General features: G+C 48.4%; 1 protein-coding gene across 1 annotated transcript in view; it reads right to left on the bottom strand.

Annotated features, from left to right (window-relative positions):
- Positions 1-330: 330 nt before the first annotated feature.
- The window catches only part of TUBD1 (tubulin delta 1), a 15,235-nt gene continuing 5,388 nt past the window's right edge, over positions 331-10,177 (bottom strand). The window contains exons 4-8 of the mRNA XM_015426279.1: positions 7,437-7,668; positions 6,829-6,993; positions 3,766-3,906; positions 1,865-2,048; positions 331-656 (exon numbers count right to left, since the gene is read on the bottom strand). Of these exons, the coding sequence (XP_015281765.1) occupies positions 554-656; positions 1,865-2,048; positions 3,766-3,906; positions 6,829-6,993; positions 7,437-7,668 (825 nt within the window). The 3' untranslated portion in view covers positions 331-553. The remainder of the gene's footprint in view (positions 657-1,864; positions 2,049-3,765; positions 3,907-6,828; positions 6,994-7,436; positions 7,669-10,177) is intronic.

The following is a 10,177-nucleotide window of genomic DNA, read 5'->3' on the forward strand; positions in this document are numbered from 1 at the left end:
AGCTAGGTGGATGCAGGGTGACATACGACAGGGGCAGCTGTTGAAACATGGGGAAAACATCACTAAAAAAAATTATGACATGGGCAAAATGCATAAAACCTGGACTAAATAAAAGGTACCTGTGAGCAAATGGGGGACTGAATCGCTCCAGTTCCCAAACAATGCACTTTATATACTTGTGCCTTAAGACAGCTGCTTCTGCCTTGGATCCTCATTCCTAGATCCTCTCGAGCTTTTGAAACATGCTAAGTCAATTTCAAGAGAAGGAAGGAATAGATGGGTCTCCTTTCTGTGCAGAAGGGGGCCCTGGAACTCCTTTTGTGTGTTGGAACTTCCCCAGATATGTAGGAAGCATGGCAGAGCACCATCTGTCATGGAAAAGTTGCCTGTGAGACACTTCCATCTTAGCTCCCCTTCGCCGTGCTCCTTGGTTGGTTCTACGAGGCACACGCCTGTTCTGCTGTGGATGTCAGGCTCCCTCCTCCATCTTTCCCCCTTAATGGGCCATCAGACTTGCACAGCCCATGCATGCTTGTCCCGCCCTGGTCCAACATCAAAGGCTGGAGTAGCTGGCGATAACCTGTTCCAGAGTGGAGAAACAGTCCAGAAAGTCTTCCTCTTCTATCCCAAACTTGGTGTACTGATGAACATAAGCCCTGGGCAGAACAAAAAGAGGGGTCAGTAAACAACAGACAGCTATACACAAGGGTTAAAAACCAGTCATGGCTAAATCATGCTGGAAGCAACAGGGATGGTGGAGGTGGTGGGAAGTGTCATCATGCCACAACCGACTTACGGTGATCCCGTACGGCATTCAGAGGCAGCAGGCCTGATTATCAAATGCTGGGGAGCAGTCAGCAGGCAAGGTCTGTTTGCAGGCGATGCTGGGCTACATGGACCATTGGTCTGCTCTGGCCTGGCTACTCTGAGGTTTTCACTATAGTCATAATAGTCAGGTCTCAGCTGACTTGTGGTGACCCTGTAGGGCTTTCAGGGCACTAGAGGAACAAAGGTGGCTGGCCATGGCCTGCCTCTGCGTGGCCACCCTGGACTTCCTTGACAGGCTCCCATCCAAGTCCTAGCCAGGGCTGACCCTGCTTCGCTTCCAAGGGCTGACGAGATCGGGCCGTCCAGGTCGGAGCAGATTTAGTTGGACCCAGCAACCAGTTTAGCAGGACCTGGGCCAAGAGTTCCATATTTTTGCTCCCTTTAGGTGCCTGAACATGACATGTTGTCAGCGGCTGTCCCACAGCGGTGGCCGTTCCGTTCCTCCCAAGGCTTGCCAAAGCCGGAGCATGAAACTTTTCTTCTGAGGGTCCCGAAAGATGCTTGGCTTGCCTTTTTAAAGACCAGGAGTCGGCAGATAGGAGGATAATTTTAACCCACTTGTGACAAGGATACCTAGTTATCAGAGAGAGGGTGAATGCCCACTGAAACAAACCTAAGAAAAACCTAGGCTGGACCATGTCCGGCTGCAAGTGGATGGACGTGTGCGTCCAGCGTTTGAGTACTCTCTGTCTCTTGGTCACAGGCAGGGTCATTTTGAAACCCTGCTCCAAAGGCTCCAAGACTGTCCCTGCCTAGTTAGCAGACAGCAGGGCTTTGGCCATGCTTCTACGGGAGAATGTTTGAAACGGTTGCAGTTCAGTTTAAAAAAACCCTCCTCCTATTACAGTACACAAGGCATAAGAGGCCAATGACCCCGAACACAGACGCACCCCTTCAGACCCAGCTTCCCTTTGCCCTGCTTTTTGCACACTGCCCATTTTCCCCAACACCGGCACCTGTCCGTAGCAGGATAAGCCCTGGCACATTCTGCCAAGTTCAAGACAGAATAGTGCCCCTAACACACACCCCCACTTACTTGGAAGCAAACATTTTCCAGGCCTTTGACACTACAGCATCGATGGGCTTCAGTAAACACTGGCTGTTGCTGACCAAAGACGCAGACTTCTCATACTTGTTAAAGGCTCTCGGGGTCTTCCAGATGGCCAAGGCCTCCTGAGCGCTTAGCCACGAGGTGTACAAGGCAGGGTCTCTGAAACCTCCTGAAACATCAAGCACTGCATCTTAAAATGTATTTATTACAAACACACACATCCCAATTTTCCTCAAAGGAGCTCATGATATTCGTCTTCAACCTCTAACTCCACCCCAATTTTATTATCACAGCAATTAACACATGAAGCTGCGTCAAGGTCACTGGTATCTACTCAGGCTAGCAGGCGCTTTCCAGGGTCTCAGACGGAGGTCCTCCGCTTCACCTACTGCCTAGTCCATTTAATTGGAGATGCTGGGGATTGAACCTGGGAACTTCTACATGACAAGCAGATGCTCTACCACTGAGCCACGGACCCTCTACAATCTGAAAGTGGGAGCCATCCACCAGGTAGTGATCTGAACTGGAGTCTCCCCAGTACACTGCAGTACAGTGACTCTCAGAACAGAGAGGCATGGAGGGGCAACAGTTTCCTGCGCTGGCTGCACAAGAGGAGTTCATCCCACATCAACATCCCATTCCTTGAGCTGTGCTTTCACCCACTCACGTGAAGCTGCCCTATAGTGAACCAGGCCACTGGTCAATTCAAGTCAACACTCTCTACTTTGGCTGGCAGCAGCTCTCTGGGGTCTCAGGAAGAGGTCTTTCACATCACTTATGACCTGATTCTTAACTGGAGATGCCTTCTGGGACCTCCTGCATGCCAAGCAGATGCTCTTCCACTTAGCCATGGCCCAGCTGCAAGCTGTGTAGGCTGACCGGGCTCACTGAGTGCTTTAAAAAAAAAAAAAAAAACTTCCCACTGGCTCTCACCCTAAGCACTGCCCTAGTTGGGAGGGAGTATATTGTTGGGAGAAGGCCAGCTCCTTCATGGCCTGCTTCTGAGCTTCCCGGAGGCCAGGTTCTGGAGGAGTGAAATGTGCCAAATTCTCATCCCATGATGGACAGCTAGCCTATTCCTGACTGCCCTTCTATCTCTAGGACAGGTTCACAGGTACTGCAATTTTTCTTTACGCCAACTTTTTGGCTGAATCCAGGCAAGCAACAAGTTCCTGCACCTTTCCATATTTTTCCTTACACGGATCTATACTAGCCTTCTGAGACAAAGCCTCTTAGCTTTGCTCCTTCAGCCATTCCCTGAAATTCCACACCTGTGCAGACCTCCTCAGTGCACAGAATTCACCACCATGTGGCAGTAGAACTCTAGAATAGCCTCTGGCTGTTGTCTCTCTGCTCCCATGGTGCTTAAGGACAAGACTGACAAATCTCAGGTGCCAGGCACCATGGCTCCTAGGAATTTCATTGTGGGGCTTAGTATTTTCAGCAGTCATTTATTTTGTAGTGCCTCTTGGTGATTCTCAGAAGAAGTACAAAGCTTATTTGGGTGAAGGATACAGATTCATTTTTGCTGTGATGACAACCAGCATTACCCCGTGTTTATTTATATGCTACAGTGCTGTTGGTATAGCTTTAAAACAAATGATAAGAAACTCTGAAGAGTTTAGGATTATGGCTAAAAAATAAGTCTTGGCTCCTAAGGGTGGTTTGTAAAGCTGAAGAGAACATTTGTCACAGCCAGGCTTAAGGTCAGGAAACATGGCCTGATGGTGGCACACATCAGTTAAGCTGCTTGTCACAACCCCATGTCTTGGAAAACCTCTGGCCAGGCGTTTTCAAACCAGCTGTAGGCAAATCTGACAAGGCAGCGAGCTACCGAGACAGAAGTATCCACTGCAACCCTCCTTCCCTCCAATGCAATTTCTCACCCAAATCTGCAGTCTGTACATCTTTTCCTCGCAGGGTAATCAAGTTTGCAATGGAAGTGTTGAAATGAGCTGTCCTGTTCGGGGACTGTTTCTGGGGCAGAGGCAGTCCAGGGAGCGGTGGTCGCACCTGCCAATCAATGCCTGTAAACACCAACAGGAATGGGAACATCAAGTGCTTGAGGCCCTGGCACCGTATCAATGGACTGTTCCCCTGGGGCTTTGGACGAAAGTCAAGGATGGGTCTCCCATTACCCCACTCATTCCGGAGAGCAGTCATCCCCTTTATTCTTGTTGAGTGGGGTTAAAAAGGGGTGTGGGAGCCCCATCCTTGACATCTGGCCAGGGTTCCAGAATCACTAAGAGTACCTCTGGCCCCCAAGAAGATATTGGCATCTGGGATCATTCACATTTTCTGTTCTAGAGCCCCCTGGAGGCACAGTAGACTGAAGACGTATTAAACTAATGATTGTATATTTTGAAATGAAACAAATGGTGAGCACAATGACCTATCCGCACAGCTACTAAGAATGATTACATTATCAGCAAAAATAGTGGAAGGAGTCACCCACCACAGGATGTCTTCCCTCTCGGAGCAAGAAACTGAAATTATCATTTAGCATCTGATAAGAAACCAGCAAACTGAGGAACTCTGTCCTATGCCTATGTATCTTGAAGCTTCTCTTTGAAGTTGCAAGTGTGGCAATAACTTGAGAAGTTACTTTAAAAAAGGTTTCACTAGCATCTGCCTTAAGCAGCCACACTGGGGCCCAAGAGCAGGACTTTTAGTCATCAGGTGTATAAACTACAAAGTGGGGCCAGGCTCAAACCCTGACACCCACCCCACCCCGATTTCTCAGCAGGGATAATGCTGCCTCTAGGCTGCCGGGCCCTCTGGGATTTCCCAGCAGGGGCAATCCCCCACCCCACCCCCCAGCATCATAAAGCTGCTCAGGCTGTTGGGTTTTCAAGTACGGCCAGTCCTGTTTGTTGTTGTAGCGATATAACAAGTCCTTAGGCGGCACAGGGATGGCTTTGTTTTTGTAAAGATAAGAGGGGGAGGGGGCCTTCAGTGGATAATACTGTCCACGAAGAACCAACAGGGAGAGAGAGAGAGTGTGTATGGAAGGGGGAAGGGAAAGATTGATCCATCTGGCAGTCAGGAGGCCACAGTGGCTGGGCTGAAGAATGTACTTCCTGTACTCTGCAACACAAACTCTGACGTAAATTAGGCTAGATTAGAGTCCGGTAGCACCTTCGACATCAGCAAGATTTCGGGGGTATGAGCTTTCAAGAGCCAAAGTTCCCTTCGTTAGTATCTGAAAATCTTATAATCTTATACTACTCCAAAAATCTGGTTGGCCTCTAAGGTGCTCCTCGACTTGAATCTAGCTGTTCTACTGGAGACCAGCACAACTAACCCTCTGAAACTCTCCGATATAAATAATGGATCGAGAGAATTACGGTTTGCCTTTGATGGGATACGAATAACTGCCTTATTACTCTGTCCTGGTGGCCCTGCCTTAGAGAAAGAAACGGTTCCATCCAAGCACCCACTTCCTACCTAGATGTGTGCCATCTGTCCTGATTCCATCCTGGCTCAATTTTGCCTTGATGGCCATGTTGGGAGCTAGCAATGCCTTGCTTTGGAGAAGGTGGAGAAGCCTAATCCGCCACACCTCTACCTCCAGCATCTGTGGTTATGGGTTGGCCCCAGCCTGGAGATTGAGCCATTCCATCGCACAATGCCAAAAGATCACTGACCTGGAAACCATTGCTTAAGAACATAAGAACATAAGAGATGCCAATGTTGGATCAGGCCAAAGGCCCATCCAGTCCAACACTCTTGTCACACAGTGCTTCTATACTATATAGTATGCCATATTAATTACTGAAAGACGATTACTATCACTAGCACTTTGATTATTTGATTGTTTTAAATGTTTTAACTTTTGTATATGGTTTTATGATACTGGGTGCCAATTAATGTGAGCCGCCCTGAGCCTGTCCGCGGGGAGGGCGGGGTATAAATGGAATTTAATAAATAATTGGGGAGACCGGAGTTCAAATGTCCTTGGGCCGGTCACACACTCAGCCTAAGTTCTGAGGAAAAGACAGAGGGGGAGAAAGTATTTCCTTTCACACACAAATATTTACTCAAGTTGTCTCAGTGAAGGAGTTCATCATGACATCTTCCCTCTCCTCTTACAGAGTCCTCTTATTTCGACTGAGGTTCCCACCACATGATTAATTGATGATGGCATATGATTTTTGGAAATATAAATAACTTCATATTGAAAAAAAACTGAGTATAGATTGCGAAGTATGAACCTGAACCAGGTTCAGCCCTATGTCCTCCTCCCCCTGGGAAACTGAGGCATCAAGCACTCTGAAGAGTTCCTTTTTGCTTCCACCCCACTCGTCTCACCCCACGTCCATACCCTGCATAATGAATTTGGGTTTCCTTTTCTTAGCAAACGATTTAGTTTCTTTTACCACACAGAGACAAGACCTGACAGTCTCTGTGGATCAATTTAAATAGGGGTCAGGAACAGATAACCCTCTCTAGGTAAATCAGGCCCACTGTGTCACTGGTGGCCATAGGCCAGGGGTCTCCAATGTGGTGCCCCTGGGCGCCATGGCACCCACAATCACCTTTCCTGGGGCCCACCAAATGTTTTTAGAAAGTGGGTGGGGCTTTAGCCCAGCAAAGTTTCTGATTGACCGTGCATATTTTTCAAAATGTTGCTACGGCAGCAGCCGCTACCACACTACAAGGATCTTCACGCTGTGAACGAAGGTAAGCAGCAGCAGCAGTTTTGACACTGGCTCTGCCTCTTAAGGCAGCCATTTTGGGGCTGTGCTCACTGCCCTGTGTTAGAATTCCAAAGGTCTCGGAAGGCTCAAAACGGTTGGGGACCCGTGTAAAATCTAAGCCCTCTGACCTTCCCCACAACCCAACATTGCTGCCCTAAGCCCAATGGGAAGGGGACAGCTGCAGTGAGGGACTGGGTCCCTCTCTCTTCACTCTCTCAAAGTGGCTCCTCAGTAAGCTGAGAGTTCTACCTTCTTCCATTTTGGCATTAGCGATGAGCATCTGTCTCAGGTGTTTCAGGAGTCCGGGCCAGGCAAAAGTGCTGAAGGCGAGCGAGTTTTCAGACATCTGTGGAATGTTACGGAGACCCAACATTTTAAACTCAGGATGAGGAACAAGAGCTTCCATCAGGTCTCCTGAGAAAGAAGAAACAAACACTGAAATGAAGCTAACTGCGTTGGTCCAGGGTCACACCAGGTCACCTTTTGCCCTTCCCTCTGCGTCAGGGGTGGCCAAGCTTGCTTAACGTAACAGCCACACAGAATAATCGTCAGATGTTTGAGAGCCACAAGACATGAACAAATATCACACACACATTTTTACTGAAAAACATGCAAATTAACTTTTTATAACATTAAATTAGACTGTGTGAAAGAGCCGCATGCGGCTCCCAAACTGCAGTTTGGCCACCCCTGCTCTGTGTTCTATCCAGAGAAACTATAAGGGTGGTGGTGGGGGGGGGGAGATACAGACAAAGGCCAAACGAAAGGATTACTGTCCACACATGAGAATCACAGTATCAGAATCACAGTATCAGATCAGATGAGTCATTATGGCATCCCTAATGCCAGATACCCACCTAGGGGACTTCTGCTGTACTGAACGGCACTGTCAGAGGAATAAGCTGGCTGGAAGATGCTTCCTAGCTGATGCGCAATGACTTGATTGACATCCTGGAAAGAGATCTGCTTGATGTTCATGAGCTGAGCACAGATCTTGTGGATGGCATCATTCTCGTGAACAAGGAGCGCATCTGAGGTCTGGTACAGGTGCGAGAGGGTCAGGACGGAGTTGTAGTTTTGAACAATAACCTAGAGAAGTACAAAAAAAACCATTCTAGGGCAACTGCTTTTGTGCATTACAGCCTTTTCACAAAGAGAGAATCTGTCTTGCAGGGAGACAACATGATTCAGCAGGAGGACAGGCACACACACTCTGCATGCAAGAAGGTCCTAGGCTTAATCCCTCACATTTCTAGTGAAAAGGATCTCAGGTTCCTTGACTGGGAGGAATCCCTGCCAGAGACTTTGGAGAACTGCTGCCAGTGACTACCAATCAACAGCCTGACTCAGGATACGCTCCTTCCATTCCAAGTTATCTGTAAGCAAGGAGGGCCTGACTTAGGTGCAGCCCAACTTTTGTGGCACCAGCAGGGGAGGAGAGATGGCTGGATGCTGGGGGGGCAGGGTGCAAGCGGCAGGAAAATTGGGCTTTCTCCTTCCCCCAAGAGACCAATCACTGGGATCTAATGTGGCTGGGGGTGGGCTGGCCACTTGCCTCCTGCCCCATCCTTTGTCTGGCCATGGAACTTTTGCCCTAGAGAGTGAGCCTTCAATGATAGCAGTGCGATGAGTGCATAGCGGTTTGGGGGACAATGCAATTTGAATGTTCTTAGTTTAGTTGTTAGCCAAATGATATTGTCTGTTGTTTTATATGCTCTATTTCTAGTCATAACCGACTGGCAGTAACAGTTTACGTTTACAGTAATCGGCCTGCATGCCATTTCATGGTTACACGGACCCCCTTAAGGGGTCTTGGCGTGAAGGCTTAGGGGAACAAGCCTGCTCTGGGACTACCAGCGTTTGCCCTCACAAGCAGATGTCAGGGGAGACCACTGAGGGGCAGTCATCCGTGTGGCCTCCTGCAACCTGCCATCCCGCAGTTCTCCACCCAAGCCAGTGGGCTGGGTGTGATGGGGTACATCGACTGGCGCGGGCCAGCTGATGCTTTGGATTCAGTGGACCCATTCTGTGCCAATGCTTCTTACAGCTGTAACCAATAAATCTGTGGCCATTTTATTCCACAAATTATCCAGATTTGGTGTGTGTCTGGTTCTCTTCTACTGAGTTAGGGATACATAACGGCAGGGCATCTCCCTCCCCACCTAAAAGCTTGAGCCGCAACCAGTGGAGACTTTTGTGCCAATGCAGAGAATGTTACTTAAGGTGACAATCACACTTTAGCTTTTTCATCCCTGCCCCCCCCCCCCGCAAGTTCAAATGTGGTTTGCTCTGCAACACAGAACAACTCTAAACTCCTTGTGGGCACATGCAGTTGGGCTTTTGTTCTGTTTGTTCTTTTGCAAGTAATGCTGACCTTATATTGCATCAGACTGTCAGCCTGGCAACAGCTTTCCAAAGTGTTAGAAAGACATTTCTCTTGTGGAGATGCCAGGGCTGAACCTGGGGACCTTTTGCAGAGACGTGGATGCTGTCACTTATAATAAGAACATTATGTCTAACTCACTCTGAGACAGATCATCTAGCCAGCTACGTTCTGTTCTGACTGCAAGCCACTTTTATGGCTGGCTGCAGGAAGTGGCAAAATAGGGCAGTTGTTCAGACACCAAGTCCAACAGAGGGGCCCCACTGAGGACAGAGGAATGTAGAGGAGAGCTGTCCAGAAGATGTTCCTGGTTACGGAGGAGGAGGATGAACCTCCCTTTATCTCTCTCTGTTTGCTTAGCCCTCCCCCTCTGCTTCTTGCGTGAGGGTCTACTAGGAGGCCTTCAAAAAACCAGAAGCCAGTTTTTGGTGCCCCTCCAAAATCTTTCCGAACTCTGTCACCCAAGGCCCTCTTAACTGGAGGGACCAAGGTCTGAACCCTGGGACCCTTTAAATGCAAAGCATGTGACCTAGCATGGAGCTATAGGTTCTGCCTATTATACATAGCAGCTGCACGACAATGTAATCATAATGCAAAAAATGGTTTGCCATACCAGCAGGTGGGTCTCAAGCCAATACTTAGCTTGGCCCTTGCCATCAAGTAGACAGCTAGCGATATTCAGCATTCGGAGACACACCCACTGCATCCAACCAAATCAAGGTGTAGTTTTGTCACAGAAGTGCACAAACACCATTTCACGCAGGCACATACATAATTTGGTTTCTCCATGCTAACTGCCTGGCGACTGAATTCATGAACTAACTTATTGGGGGCGGGGGAATCCCGTGTTTGAAAGTTCTTTCTCTGGCATTAGAGATCTGCAATGGCTTAGCCAGAAATGCAAGGAAGTCGCCACCATTTGGTATTGGAGCCATCCAGTGATGGACATGTGTGTGTGTGTGTGTGTGTGTGTATGTGTGTGTGTGAAACAAGGCAAAAACACATGAAAGTGTTTTAGCTTTGCTTTGCAAAACAATAGTTTTCTCACAATGTCTCAAAATCTTCGTTTCCATTATTAAACAGGGTCCGTGATCCAGACTAATACAAATGAGGAGGAAGAAGGGGCAAACAAACAAGGATACCCCACAGGAAAAGGTTTGCAACTTCAAATGTTTTCACAGAGCTACTCCGTTCACCTCCCCCAGGCTGTAGGGC

This window comes from Gekko japonicus, unplaced genomic scaffold (assembly GCF_001447785.1).
Source record: "Gekko japonicus isolate JY-2015 unplaced genomic scaffold, Gekko_japonicus_V1.1 scaffold476, whole genome shotgun sequence".
NCBI lineage: Eukaryota > Metazoa > Chordata > Lepidosauria > Squamata > Gekkonidae > Gekko > Gekko japonicus.